Below are 15176 nucleotides of genomic sequence, written 5' to 3'. Positions count from 1 at the left end.
TACTTACAGCTTGTTTATAAAGACTAGAATCCAGAAGATCCTCTAATCTTAGACTCTACTAAATACAGAAGTCAGTCTGGAGACACAGTACTCCACACACTCTACACTCTGCACACTGAGTCCTCTCAGACGAGGAGGAGGGTCTTCAGTCTGGGTTTGAGGACAGCGAGTGTTGGACTCTGCTGTTCGGACACCCAGGGGAAGTTCGTTCCACCACTTCGGTGCAGGACAGTAAAAAGTCTGGACGCTCGTCTTCCGTGGATCCTAAAGGATGGCGGGTCGAGCCGAGCCGTACTTGAAGCTGGAAGGGCTCTTGGTGCAGATCGGCTTTTGACCACTATGATCAAGTATGGAGGGGCTGGCTGGTCCAGTCTTAGCTTTGTAGGCCAGAGTCAGGGTTACAGGTGCAGTCAGCTGCTCATCAAGTCTCCTCTGTGTTACCTAGCCAATTAGCCGTGGTAGTATTTCCTTCTGTTGGTATTATATGTCCACCTCACTGACCTACGTCCACCTCACTGCCTTCTCAGGTGTCCCTTATCAATAGGACTTTGGTTTGTTTGGGAGATGTTTATTCATTTACTTCTGGACATTGTCCCATTGTCTCCAAAACCTTGTTGTCTTTGTAATCTGCATTAACGTGACCTGTGGTTTCCCAAGCCCTCTCAGCAACAATGTCTAGACTCCACCTAGGGGACCTCCGTCCATACAGTTGCAGTTACCACCATCCCCTAGAGCAGGACATTGGTCTCTAAAGTTACTCATAAACTACATTTATTGTTCTTTTATAAGTTATATGTTTTATATCTTTCAGGACACTTCAGTGGCATCATCTGAAGAAGAAGCAAATGCTGAAGAAGAAGAAGAAGAAGAAGGAGATGAAGGAGAGGGAGAAGGAGAAGGAGAAGAGGCCTTGAGTGATACAGAGGACGATACAGAAGGTGACCCAGCTGACTCTGAGTACTTACCAAGCTCCTCATGTGAAAGCTCCAAGAACTCTGAAGATGAGGTTGATGAGGTGTCCCACAAACCCTTTCAGAGCACCTTCAGACCCGATGTCTGGTGTTTGGACTGCGAAGCTCACGCCGGGATTTCTTGTACCATTAAGAAGCACCAAAGGGTCTACTGCTGTCTGCAGTGCGTTTCTGAGGGCAGTGTGGAGGTCCAGTGTTTGGAGGACCTGCCCGTTCGCTTTGACAGTAGAATCAGCTTCCATAAACACGCCATTACTGTACACGGTGCCCCGGAACAGCCGCCCGAGTTCAAGACGTGTGAAGACTGCGGTAAGCTGAACAGGGTGGAGGATGAGCATCACGTCTGTGAGTGTAAGATAAAGCCCTTCTCCTGTGAGCTGTGCTCCAAACGCTTCCTCACAGAGAACGGACGCAAGGTCCATTACCGCAGACTCCACGGCAACTACACGCACTTCTGTAAGTACTGCATGATGAACTTCACCACCAAAGAGTCCAAGCTTCAGCACGAGCAGGTTCACAGCACCCGGGGTTTACCGTACAGATGTCCAAGCTGCTCTCTGAGATTTAAAGACTTTCGTGAGCGAAACCAACACCTTAAAAGCCACGGTGGCCGGAAAGGGTACCTCTGTAGCACATGCGGCATGAGGTTCTCCAAGGCGACGAGTTACGAGAGGCACCTGCTCGTCCACTCTGGAGAGAAGCCCTACAGGTGTGAGGTGTGCGAGCGCTCCTTCAACCAGGCCGGGCACCTCAAGTCCCACATGCGTCTCCACACGGGAGAGAAGCCCTTCATGTGTGAGCAGTGTGGAGAGTGTTTCAACCACAACGTCAGCCTGAAGAACCACCTGCTGCGACAACACGGCATCGACACCAAGTATCTCCCTACGAAGGAGGGCAAGCGGATAGGTAGACCGTTCAGTGACGTTCCTGTGAAAAGGAGATTTAAGGGACGGAGTGAAATGAGCGCCCAGCCCTGCTCTTCTGCTTCTGCTGAGGAGTTCGAGGGCGGGGATGCGATGTGTGATCGAGGCTCGGACAGTCCGGAAGAGAGCCAGGAGTCCAGGTGTGATGGGGAAGAGCAGAAGAAGCAAAAAAGAGGCTGGAAGAGGCCAGCGAAGGGGAGGAACACAAGAAAGAAAGGGGAGAAAATGGATTAGGCAGAGCAAAACAAAATCTACACACAGGAGTAACACGCCATGGTAACAGTTTTATATCCAACAATAAACGAATAGATATTATGATCATTTTGGACATTTTTAGATGTTTTATTCAATATTTCAAGAGTTCTGTCCTTCCTTTACCTGCCTTTAGAATAGAGGGTAAACACTGATGCCATGTTCCCGCTGCGACGCGCCCCCTCTAGTCGGACTGAGTGGTAAAACAGCGTTTATTAGGAAAACAGCCAAACCCGCAATGACACAAGCGACTATCTGCTCAAGTTAAAGCCACTTGAAATGTATTAGAACTTTTAAAATGGCAATAAATGTAATATACACACGTGGACGAAATTGTTGGTACCCCTCGATTAATGAAAGAAAAACCCACAATGGTCACAAAAATAACTCGAGTCTGACAAAAGTAAAAAGAAATAAATAAAATAAAAAGAAAAAAGAAAATTAACAACTAAAAATCTGACATTGATTTTGAACCATGCTTCAACAGAATTATTAAAAACATTAAACAGACCTGGACAGAAATGATGGTACCTTTCACTTAATATTTTGTTGCACAATCTTTTGAGGCAATCACGGCATATTTCAGCACCTTCCAAAGATGCTCAATTGGATTTATGTCAGGTCTCATAGAAGGCCACTTCAGAATAGTCCAGTGTTTTCCTCTTAGTCATTCTTGGGTGTTTTTAGCTGTGTTTTGGGTCATTATCCTGTTGCAAGACCCATGACCTGCGACTGAGACCAAGCTTTCTGACACTGGGCAGCACATTTCTCTCTAGAATCCCTTGATAGTCTTGAGATTTCATTGTACCCTGCACAGATTCAAGACACCCTGTGCCAGATGCAGCAAAGCAGCCCCAGAACATAACAGAGCCTCCTCTATGTTTCACAGTAGGGACAGTGTTCTTTTCTTGTCATCAATTTTCCTCCTGCAGCCACGTCCAGGGAGGTTGGCCCATGAATCCTAAATTTCTGAATAATATGTGCAACTGTAGTCACAGGAACATCAAGCTGCTTGGGGATGATCTTATAACCTTCACCTTTAACATGCTTGTCTATAATTTTCTTTCTAATCTCCTGAGACAACTCTTTCCTTCACTTCCTGTGGTCCATGTTGAGTGTGGTACACATCATGTCACCAAACAGCACAGTGACTACCTGTAGCCCTATATATAGGCCCACTGACTGATTACAAGATTGTAGACACCTGTGATGCTAAGTAGTGGACACACCTTGATTTAACATGTCCCTTTGGTCACATTATTTTTAGGGGTACCATCATTTCTGTCCAGGCCTGTTTAATGAGTTTACTTTTTAAAATAATTCTGTTGAAGCATGGATTAAAATCAATGTCAGATTTTCATTTTTACATTTTCATAGAATTTTTATTTATTATTACTTTTGTCAGATTCAAGTTATTTCTGTGACCATTGTGGGTTTTTCTTTCATTAACCGAGGGGTACCAACAATTTTGTCCACGTGTGTATATTTTGGTGTATGTGTAATTAAAGAAATCTACTTTTTTACTCAATTACAATTTAGTCATTCTAATTACTAATGTTTTTATTTTGTTACACTGGTTTAGCATTCGTGCTTCTGGTTGTAGAGCTTTACCATTTTACCTAAAAGAACTTTACTCTATAGTTACACAGTACTTAAAGCAGCACTATGCAAGACTTGGAATTTCTTGCTGTCAGGCTCCCCCTACAGTCGGAAAGTGTATTTGCACTTTAAGGCACCACTACAGGACATTTCTGGACATGCTGAGCGATATAGAAGTGGCATAGAGTAATACTACAGGATTTTACAGTAATATGACTCTGGTTACGCACAGTTACACCGTTTTCACAAGTGTTGTCCTGCCAACTTCACCAAAGTTACATAGAGCAGTTAACAGCACACCAAGTCTGGAGCAGCAATGATACAGACACTATTTTCACTATTACAGGTCAGTGGAGCTGTACAATGATTTGTAATAGTGAATCATGTCCTTTAAATGTGGCTCAAAGAGTCCCCTAAGGGTTCTAATCTCAAATTGATCTTGTAGGCTCCTACAAATGGTACAAAATCCATCTTTTCTGACATACTCACATTGGGCCTCATTAACACCGCTAATTAACCCTTAGCCCCCTCATTAACCCTCAGAAAGTCCTGAGGTTTTTTTATTTTTTATTTCCTAACTAAAAGTCAAGGTCAGGTTGATGTTTGTATAGTGCAGAATTGTGTAATTTACATTTTTTGGCTGTAGGGGGAGCCAAGGAGCAAGAAAGTCTGTATAGTGTCAATCTGAATACCACTGGATACCAACACAGCAAACAGCCACAATATTATTATTATTATTATTAGTAGTAGTAGTAGTAGTAGTAGTAGTATTAATAATAATAATAATAATAATAATTATTATTATTATTATTATTAATAATAATTCATTTATTTACTTGAGCTGGCATGTGTATGCTATGTGCTCTATAAATAAAGCCATTATTGTCAACAGAATTGTTCTGATCCAGTGGGCAGCAGTAACACAGCTTTAGGACATACGTCCATCACAAGTAAGCAGATGTTCCCACTACCACAGTTTGTATCAGTGCACTGTTGGACTGCTCGATGTTCAGTACCAGAGTACTACACACAGCATAGCCCAGATCTGTACTCTGGCACTATATTTACTTTCATATGTTTAAACACTTTAAAATAAATGATCTTTATTGTGTTTTTTAGTTAGGCTGTACACCATTAAGGAGCGTGCATGAACAAAACCTTTCCAGAAAAGCTGCAGGTTAATACGGAAGCCCAGTCCTGCCACTCATCATGGTTTTCATTCCAGAATCATAAAGCATCTAATGAGAAATCACCTCAAAATATCGGAAATCATCAAAATAATGACTGAGGATTTGACAAAACTGAAAATTCACTTAATAATGAGAAAAAGAAACAGGTGCTGGTTTCGTTATATTCATTTATTCATGTTTTTACTTTAGGCTGGCTTATGTATGAGAAGGGCTCTGTATCTAGAAGTCTAAATAAAGATAATAAAAGGTCAGTAACTAGCTACACAAAATTGCTTATTGTCTAAACACAGCGGGATTCGTTTGATAAAATTAATACGGACATTTGTCGGAGTAAAGGAAATCAAGAAAATAAATCATAAAACAATTCATTTAACAGAAACGACTTGGTAATTTCTTGTTTTCAAGATCAAAAGAACATCAAAACATCAAAAGAAAAATGAACAAGGACACTGTTATTAATGTGAAACACTGCTATTCGAGTACCAGCAATGCCCCCTTTGTAGAGAATCTTCAGCCGCAGTGTGAGTGATGCTGGTGATCTAAAGACTGACCTCTCAAATTTATCTCGAGTTTATCATGTTATACCACAGCTGATATAAAGTACATCTTTTCTGACATCCTCACGCTGGGCCTCATTCGCCAACAGCTTCCTAATTAAAGGTCAAGGTCAGATTGTGTTTAAAGTGCAGAATTCTTCACAGCTTTGTTCGTATGAGGACACTGGAGAATGTCCGGGTCTACATTAAAAACATGGGTACATGGGTTTGACAATGAGGCCCATTGTTGCAGGAACAACCCCATGCAGGAGAGAGCAGGGCCAGTTGTGCTTCCTGGGACTTCCGGCCACAGACAGCTTTGCCAGGGATCGAACCGTCAATCTCCTGATGACAGAGCCAACACTCGCATTTTTATTTTAGCAGACCAAAACAAAACATGGCACTTCCACCTTCCGTATTAGCGGGTTTCCTGCCCTCTTAGCAGGGATAGAGGATCCATAACAAGAATGTGGAGGCGGGGCTTAGTGTGATGCAGGCGGAGTAGAATATAGCCAATCCAATTTTCTGCTTCATATGATAACAAATCCTCACTATTTCATCAACAACTGAGTTATAGACGCAGCAGAGCTGAATTCACAACCACTAGGGGGCGCACTAGCCAGGTTTGGAACAGCGAAAGTGTCATTTATGGACATTAAATGGTTACTGATGAACAAATCACTTGTTTGAACCGAATGCTACAAGACGTATGTGTGTGGAAATGTATGAAAATATGTATTAAGAGTTTATTACTCGCACCTTATGAGGACGTCTCTCTTTAGATTAGGGTTACTCCCAACACTATGCTTTAGATTTAATACTGCTGAAGTAATTAGAAACTAACAACACGTATAAAACCAACAGTGTAAATAATTCCAATGAAAACAAAGCAAACGGAATAAAATGCAAACAAACAAACAAATAAATACATGAAATAAATAAATAACCAGCTTGAATAAACAGAGAAAACAGCTAAAATAAATAAATCCATCAAATACAAAACAAAAATGTGTCCTTCACTAAAGCCCCATTCTCACAACTCACGGCTCGGGCCTCACGTTAGTCACAGTTCTGCATTCTTTCACTCTATCCGACCATTTTTCTGCTGATTTCTTGTTATTATATTATATTATTCTTCTGTTTCTTTTAATTGAGATTTTTCTGATAGATCTTTGCATGGTTACTCGTCCCGCAGGTTCTAGATATCAACACTGTTTCTGCATAGCAATTGTTTTTTAAGGAAATTAATATAGTGCAACCACAACACCATACCAACCACTTCGGATGCTATAGCAACCACCTAACTTTTCAAATTAATTTTCCTATTTATGTCTACCCATCTTATATTCTAGATTTTTTATTATTATTACTTTATTTATTCATAATTGCTCTTTGGGTGTAGCTGGGACCTTGATATCTCAATTTCGTTCCATCCCAGATCTTCTTGAATCCTTGAATCCTTTAATCAACGCCATAGCAACCATCTAGCCACTGGAACTGGAAACCACTTAAGCTGCATAACCAACCATTCTTAACCAACTCCAGATTGTGTGATTTGGGCTTGTATACGTCCTTTTGATCGGATGTACGTTTTCAGCATAGCAACGGAGGTTCGCCCCAAAAGAGCGAATGGGGTGCAACCACTACGCAACACCATAACGTCCACCTGGGATGCTAAAGCAACCAGCGCTTTTGGCCACAATTGAATGGAATCATATTGATATATCAATAATAATAATATAACAATATATCCTTGTATGAGAAGAGCAGTGCCTGTTCACATGAAGACACTGTAACTGTTCCTCTAAAGTAAAGGACGTTAATCAGTCTAAAGCCTCGGGTTCACTAGAGGACTCTAACAGTCGTAGCAGATCATAAGAGACTCGATATCTCACCACTTCCACTCTTAGTTTTGCTGACTTCTACAAAAATGTCCATCACACGCTTCACCCTGCTGCTGAACCGGGCCGCATGCCTCGGTTGTGGGTGGGAAGACGGAGTCAGCATGGTCTGTCTAGACTGCAGAGGATGCTGGAGGTGTGTAGCACAACACATAGTGGAGGCTACCTATCCTATGAGGCAGATGTTGGCTTCTTATGCAAGCATTCCCGTTCCGCCTTAAATGGTGCTGCAGTATGGGACATCATGTACTAGCGCCAGAATGTAGCTGATGCACCATTTAAGGTGGAACGTAAAATTAAAAAAACTGCCCAAAAGCTGCACTTTCCGTGCTCAGTTTTCATTGGCTGTTGACGGGACCCTTTTAGATTGGATCACTGACCCGTATACACTACTAGATTACACTATCAAAGCCGGGTCAAGAAAAAAGATGGCTGGTCCGAGACCAAGTGCCGCAAAATCTGCAGACTAGAGCCAACCAGCACAGACTCACGATTAGGGATGCAATGATCCGATATTAGGATTGGATATCGGCCCCGATATGAACAAAATTAGCTGGATTGGGTCTCAGATAATTATTATAATTATTACTTTATTATATAAAGTAATGTTTAAGTCAATGCGGATGCCTTAAGCCTCACCCATGGTGAGGTATACGGTGTATTAATTCAGCAATGGTATAGGACTGGTATCGGGTATCGACCAATATGCAAATTTTATGTATCGGTATCGGAATCAGAACTGAAAAAGCCGAATCGGTGCAGCCCTACTCACGATCGGGCCTAAAATCATCTTAACACACACGGACTGAGGAGTCGAAGCCAATCCAGAACCCTGCGTACAGCGGCTCGGTGAACTTGGAGTAGTATGTGTGCATGTGGGTGAGTGTGTTTGTGTCCGAGGAGACCACGTAGAAGGACAGGATGCCTGCTGCCCAGTCCAGATACACCCCGACCCTGTTGGAGCTGAAGTCAGGGGCAGGAATGTCAGTGATTTTCTTCTTGTGCCAGACAGAGTAGGCGTTGGAGCCGGCTGAATTAGTGCAGTACAGTCTCCAGGACTTCTCATTATATCCAAACCGACAGTCGTCACCACCTCCTTTCCGGTTGATCCCTTTATAGGTCACTGCCACAGCGAACCCCCTCCCGCCCCACTCAGCCTCCCAGTAACAGCGCCCGCTCATGCTCTCTTTACACAGCACCTGCAGCCAGATGTCGAATCTGTCCGGATGATCAGGATACACCTGCTGCTCTCGCACGGACATCACCTTCTTGTTTCCCTCAGACAGAGCGAGGTCTTGTTGGACCGTATTCGAATCCAGTGTGAGGTCACAGGCATCTGCAGTAGAGAAAGGAGGGGGCGTTAGAAGATCTCCAACACTCAATGTTGTTGAAAGGATGCCCCAAAGTAGCTCAGTATTACAACAGTAGAGCCTTAAAAAACTTTAATAAATATGCAAATCTATATTATAATAAATACATATTTAGGAGTACGGGAGGAGGACAAATGGGCCTTCTATGCTATCACTCAAAGAACCCTTTGTAGTACCTTTATATTTAGGAGTACAAAGGTCCTACAATAGCTTTTTGGAGAGATGGCCCTTTTTGAGTCCATACAGAACCGCTTTTTTTAAAGATGTGAGTGTAAAGAACCTTTAAATTGGTAAAGAGCCTTTATACTGACTTGAAATATTAAAGAAAATGGACTTCAAACTTTTTATAAAATTGGTTATTTGTGTTTTTTCTATGGCATCACTCAAAGAACCCTCTGCAACGCCTTTATCATTCTTATAAATGTTCTCTGTCATTTTTTCCCCTCTTTTCCCTTTAACCCACCTGTTCGTAGCCCCCCCTAGGATCCCCTAGCAATGCTCCCAACACTAGGAGGGTAAGAACGTACCACACGTCTCCTCTAATACACGTGAAGTCAGCTACCCCCTCTTTTCGAAATGCTGGGCAGCCAACGCGCTCAGAGGAAAGCGCCGGGACCCCAGCTCCACCACATCAGCTAACAGACACCTGTGCTGATCAACATCAACAGGAGAGAGAGCGCCGCCAGAACACCAGGACAGAGCATGACCAATCGCGCTCTCTCAGACTCCGGCCGCTGATAGCAAAGCAACATGGCTCGGTATGTGAACTCACGATCATAGTGGCCTTTATTATTATATAGGGTTGTGATGTTGACGGGATTTGAACATATGATCTCCTGTCTCTTGACAAGCAGGCAGTTAGACAGTTGCTCCACTCTAGAGCTGTGAGGACATTGTACATTTCTGTGTCCGACAAAGAAGGGGAAGGTGAATGTACTCAGAGCTGGGTTTCGATGTAGTGGAAGTTCACAGCTCTAGACCAGCCCTGAGGTCTAACTGCTGCCCATCAAGTGGGAGGAGATCGTAAGTTCACATCCCAGCAAGGTCTCAGCGCTCTGTTGTCAAAAGCCTTTCAGACTAGGGATGGTTTTGGTGGTGCATTAAATGAAATACCTCTTGAAGAACCTTCTGATTCCTAACTAAATCAAATCCATCTGAAGTTAAATTAGCATGCATGTGTTTGTGTAGGTGGGTGGATGAGCCTTACTGATCTTACATTTTCTTAGTCCTGGGTTGATCCTGATGCTCCCTGCATGCTCCACCCTGAAGAACAAGATGTTACAATGAATGTATAATTCAATCAAGCTGCCTAGTCTGACATTCCTCTACTGAATCCTGTGCATTAAATCTTATGCATGGAAGCGCTAATTTGAATGTAAAATTTAGGGATGCACTGATCCGGCTTTTTCAGTTCCGATACCGATACAGATACATAAACTTTGCATATCAGTCGATACCCGATACCAATCCGACACCATTGTTGAATTAATAAACTGTATACCTCACCATGTGGGAGAGACTTAAGGCATCAGGATTGACTTAAATATTACTTTACTAACTTTGTAAAACAAAATATAACAAATTAACACATATAAATGCAATGATTGGTAATTTATTTGTCACTAAAATAAACAATTGTGCAGGACCTTGACACAGCATTCAAATTAAAAAAAAAAAAAAAACTTCTTAAAATATATTAAAATACATTTAAAAATGTATCATCAAAAACTATAAACTGAAAATAAGTAGCTTCATTTTGTCAAATATTTAGCATAATTCAAAGTAAATCTAGCAGCTGAATCTGAGAATAAATCAGTAACTTAGTCAAACAAACAAGCAGCAATCAAAACCATGTAGTGCAGCCTCACACAAACCAATTAAAATGAAAAGATCGGTTCCATGGATCGGCCTAATTATCCGATACCCAATACAGCTAATTTTGTTAATATCAGGACCAATATCTGATCCTAATATCAGATCGGTGCATCTCTAGTAAAATTGTACACGGTCGTATGGGTATGTAATGTGTTTCCTGGCCTTGCCCTCATGTCCGTTTTCTTAGCCCTTGCCTGTTTGTTTACACTTGTCATGCGTCATGTTTTGGATCACAGCTCCATCTATTCTTAGTTAGCCATGTCATTTTACACCACCACATTTTCTCCTGCAGAGATGTGGCTTCTTAAAACCGAACAATGGGTTCCTCACAGACATGTTCCCACAGACACACATACCTCAGTGTTTCCAGTTTACAGTGTGGATCCTTCAACCTAGTAGAAAGCAGCTTCACTCCTGAGTCCCCAGGGTGATTGTAGCTCAGGTCTAGTTCTTTGAGGTGTGAGGGATTTGACTCCAGAGCTGAAGCTAGAAGAGAACAGCCCTGCTCTGTGACCATAGACCCAGACAGCCTGCAGAAAAACGATGGACACAAACATATGCAAACAGTTTGAGAAAACAACCGACTGAGCGTCCTCCTTTTATAGCTTAATGTTCACAGAGAGCTCACCTGAGTATCTCCAGCTTACAGTGTAAGCTCTTCAAGCCTGGACAAAGCAGCTCCACCCCGGAATCCTGCAGGTCATTAGTACTGATGTCCAGTTCTCTCAGGGTAGAGCTTTCTGGTTGTAGAGCTGATGCAAGAGTCTTACAAGAATCCACAGTGAGGCTGCAGCCAGCTAGTCTACGAAAGGGGAAAGACATGATGATGTGGAATCAAATCCCACCACACAGACATAGGGGTCTTGACCACAATCCTGAGCTGGTGATGGTGGGGAGGCAAGAGAAAAGCCAGTTCATATCAAAACAGCTTGTTTAATCTGGCACAAACATTTCAGTGCCTACTGTCAAACATGGTGGTGGCAGCATTATGTTATGGTGAAACCATTGTTTTGGTACTATACTGGCTGAATAATGGCTAATTTATAAACATCTGTTCAGACAGATGTGATAACCCACACGCAGTCCGTGCATATACTCTTGCTTTACATTTAAAACTCAACACGTATGACTGAAGTGTATGTATGCATACCCAAGTGTCTCCATTTTACACCGCGGATCCTCCAGTCCAGCAGAGAGAAGCTTCACTCCAGAGTCTCCAAGCTGATTGTAGGTCAGATCTAGTTCTTTTAAGTATGAGGGGTTTAAATTCAGAGCTGAAGCCAGAAAGGAACAGCCTTCCTCTGTGACCAAGCAGCCAGACAACCTACAGGAAAAAGAAAAAAAGAGAATTGAGGGTTGTGGTGTTGACAGGATTTGAACCTGTGATGTCCTGACAAGCAGGCAGTTAGACAGTTGCTCCACTCTAGAGCTGTGAGAACATTCTGTGTCCGACAAAGAAGGGGAAGGTGAATGTACTCAGAGCTGGGTTTTGATGTAGTGGAAGTTCACAGCTCTAGACCGGCCCTGAGGTCTAACTGCTGCTCATCAAGTGAGGAGTTCACATCCCAGCAAGGTCTCAGCGCTCTGTTGTCAAAAGCCTCCCAGACTAGGGATAGTTTTGGTGGTGCATTAAATCAAATACTTCCTGAAGAACCTTCTGATTCCTGATTTAATCAAATTTAATTAGCATGCATGTGTTTGTGTAGGTGGGTGGGTGAGCTATTAGCCTCAGGCTATAATGCAGCACATAATAACATGGTGACTTCAGCACTAACACACCTAGTGCCCGTCCTGTGTAGACTCGAACTGGTACACCCTCAATATCAGCAGGTCTCTGCCCTCTCAGCAGGTTAATGCAAGTTCAAATGCAGTGGGAATGTTAACACTTAGCAGGATCGATGCTCACCGCTACATAATAGAGAGGACAGTCCTTACTAATTCATCATCAGTTGAGTGACAGATGCTGCGGAACTGAATTTACAACCTCTAGGGGGCGCACCTGCCAGACTTTATCAACATAAAGTGGATATTGTAGGGCAAATCACTTGTTTAAATGAAACGCTATAAAGAATATGTGTGAGAAACTGTTTGTAGAGCTTGCACTTTAAACACAAAAACAGGAACCGCGAACATCGGAAAACAGGAATTAGTAAATAGCTAAAGCACAGAATCAGCAGCTACAGGATGAGGCCTCTTCTGCATTAGCTGACACCACTACAATCCTTGTATCCACCAAAGGTCAAAGCTTGTGAACTCTGAAACGAGTGGACTCATCTCGTGGGTGCCGGTGATGGTTTCTCAGGGTTGGGCTTGATATTTATTATATCTATACAATCTTTTTATATTATTTTTTTATATTAATTTTAGATTATATATCTAAAAATGTCTATGGCAGTGATGTTCCCTGATGTTTAAAAAAACCTGCTGATTCAAGTGTTTTCAATACAAAATCTTAATTTTGGACAGAAAGCTTACCTGAGTATCTCCAGAGTACACTGTGAACTCTTCAGTCCAGCAGAGAGCAGCTCCACTCCTGAATCCTGCAGCTCATTGTTACTAAGATCCAGTTCCTTAAGGGGGGATGTTGCTGATTTCAGAGACGAACAGAGCAGTTCACAGGAGCTCATGGAGAGTTTACAGCCAGCTAGCCTGCAAAGAGTATACATGGCACAATGTAAGTGTACGTAAGTGTACAGCTGTCCAGTGTAATTAGTATTAACTGCAGTGGAGTAAAAGTGAATTACACTTCCCACCTGTAGGGGGAGCTCAGGAGCCAAATCGCTGATCAGCTCCCAGTTTGTGATTTCCAAAACTGTCCTGATCTCTAAATACACCCTTGTCTTCCTCTCTTTACTGACTGCCGTTTTTTTCCAGCTTGAGGCAGGAGAATAGAGGTATGCTCAGACCTGCCAAGGTCAGGATTGGGGAGCGAAGTGCAAAGTAGCACTGATCTAGAACCCACTTCATCTTCGGAAGTTCCCAACCCTGGTCCTGGAGGATCCCCTGCCAAGCTCATAGTATCCTCCTCCCAACAGACCCTCTGGTCCATCTAATCAGCTAATCAACAAGCCTTTTCCCGAGCTAAAGGTAGTGTGTAAGACCAAGGACCCATCAACATATACAGGCCAGAGGGTTCTCCAGGACCAGAGTTGAGAACCACTGCTCTAGTCCATTAATAATTTTGTATAGAACATCCAAGGCATGTGACCTAACTGCTATAAATGGAAAGTAAACTACTGTAAGGATGGCTGAGCTGAATTCCCAGGGAAGATAGAAAGGTGTTGCTTGAATAGTTACAAGATTAAGAACCTGGAGTGCAGTGTCCACTGGCATCTGTGCCCCATCGCTAATGCTTACACAACTAATCACTGAAAAGCAGCTTTGACATTCTCTCTGCTGGGTTCCTACTTTTATTCGGCAGTATTCATCATCAGGCAGTGGTGGCTTAGTGGTTACAGCACTGGTAAATTGGTAATTGGTCTTAAGATTGTGAGTTGTCTGCTAACCCACTGTTGGGCCCGTAAGCAAGCCCTGTACCCTATCTGTATGTTCTATAGCCTGGCTGACCCTGCAATCTGACCCCATCCTTCTAAACTGGGGCATGTGAAGAGAACACACATATAATAGCAATAAAGCAATCAATCAATAATTTAATATAGACTATATTCACAGAAAGCTCACCTGAGAATCCCCATTTTAGAGTTTGAGCTTTTCAGGCCAGCAGAGAGCTTCTCCAGGCCTTCGTCTTGCAGATGGTTGTTACTGAGGTCCAGTTCTTTCAGGCTGGAGTTTTCCGATTGTAGAGCTGTAGTTAGTATTTCACAGGACTTTGAGGTAAGATCACAGCCAGCCAGTCTGCAAAGGCACAATTAACACAGTCACACCTCAGAGGCTTAAGATGTAGACCACATATTTACGAGCTTTACATGTGAAGCGACCAGGGACTCATGAAAGTGGCTAGTGATGCAGGGAGAGGCTGGCAGCTGGTGTGATAGCGATGCTAACGCTGCGGTAGCAAAGCTGGGAGAGGCCAGCAGTCGGCACCCTGCTAACATTGCAGTAGCGATGTTGAGTCGTCATGCTATAGCTTCGAACTTTGACACGTTCCCTTTCCAACCATATTTCAAGCAAGGACACCCAACCTCAGTAATAATTACAGTAAGGTCATGCTAATTTCGTGGAACTGCTTCTGTGAGGTCGCCCATTTACTTCTGTAAGTGCAAGTCCAGGATTAGCCATACCAGACGCTTCCTCGATAAAAAAAGAAAGGTCAGACACCACCAAGAGAGAGGGCTCCTGTCCTTTGATTAACCTGGAGGTACAGCTGTCCAGAACAACCCGGCACTCTACACCTCAGCACTGTTAGCTTCTGAGCTTTGCTAAACTTGGTGAGGAAAAGTAAGGGGCACCTTTTTTTACTGCCTAACTTTGATCCTGTTTCTGAGCAGGGAGTACTTCTTTTCTTTTCTTCAGGATTAGTTAGTTGTGTTGAAGTAGTTATTGTTTGTGTAGTGATTATTCTGGTGTATGCTCATCCCTGCCATCAACCCATTAACCCA

The 15176-nt window shown here is 42.9% G+C and overlaps 2 protein-coding genes across 2 annotated transcripts in view; one reads left to right on the top strand and one right to left on the bottom strand.

Moving 5' to 3' along the window:
- Positions 1–2487, top strand: part of LOC140561925 (uncharacterized) — a 4536-nt gene extending 2049 nt beyond the window's left edge. The window contains exon 3 of the mRNA XM_072687195.1: positions 812–2487. Coding sequence (XP_072543296.1) covers positions 812–2128 — 1317 coding nt within the window. The 3' untranslated portion in view covers positions 2129–2487. The remainder of the gene's footprint in view (positions 1–811) is intronic.
- Positions 2488–5085: 2598 nt separating this feature from the next.
- Positions 5086–15176, bottom strand: part of LOC140561923 (uncharacterized) — a 28238-nt gene continuing 18147 nt past the window's right edge. The window contains exons 20-26 of the mRNA XM_072687193.1: positions 14299–14472; positions 13093–13266; positions 11768–11941; positions 11246–11419; positions 10974–11147; positions 9959–10005; positions 5086–8708 (exon numbers count right to left, since the gene is read on the bottom strand). Of these exons, the coding sequence (XP_072543294.1) occupies positions 8164–8708; positions 9959–10005; positions 10974–11147; positions 11246–11419; positions 11768–11941; positions 13093–13266; positions 14299–14472 (1462 nt within the window). The 3' untranslated portion in view covers positions 5086–8163. The remainder of the gene's footprint in view (positions 8709–9958; positions 10006–10973; positions 11148–11245; positions 11420–11767; positions 11942–13092; positions 13267–14298; positions 14473–15176) is intronic.

The sequence above is a fragment of the Salminus brasiliensis genome, chromosome 9 (genome assembly GCF_030463535.1).
Source record: "Salminus brasiliensis chromosome 9, fSalBra1.hap2, whole genome shotgun sequence".
NCBI classification, from domain to species: Eukaryota; Metazoa; Chordata; class Actinopteri; order Characiformes; family Bryconidae; genus Salminus; species Salminus brasiliensis.
Note: the sequence above shows the minus strand (reverse complement) of the source record. Positions and strands in the feature narration are given on the sequence as shown.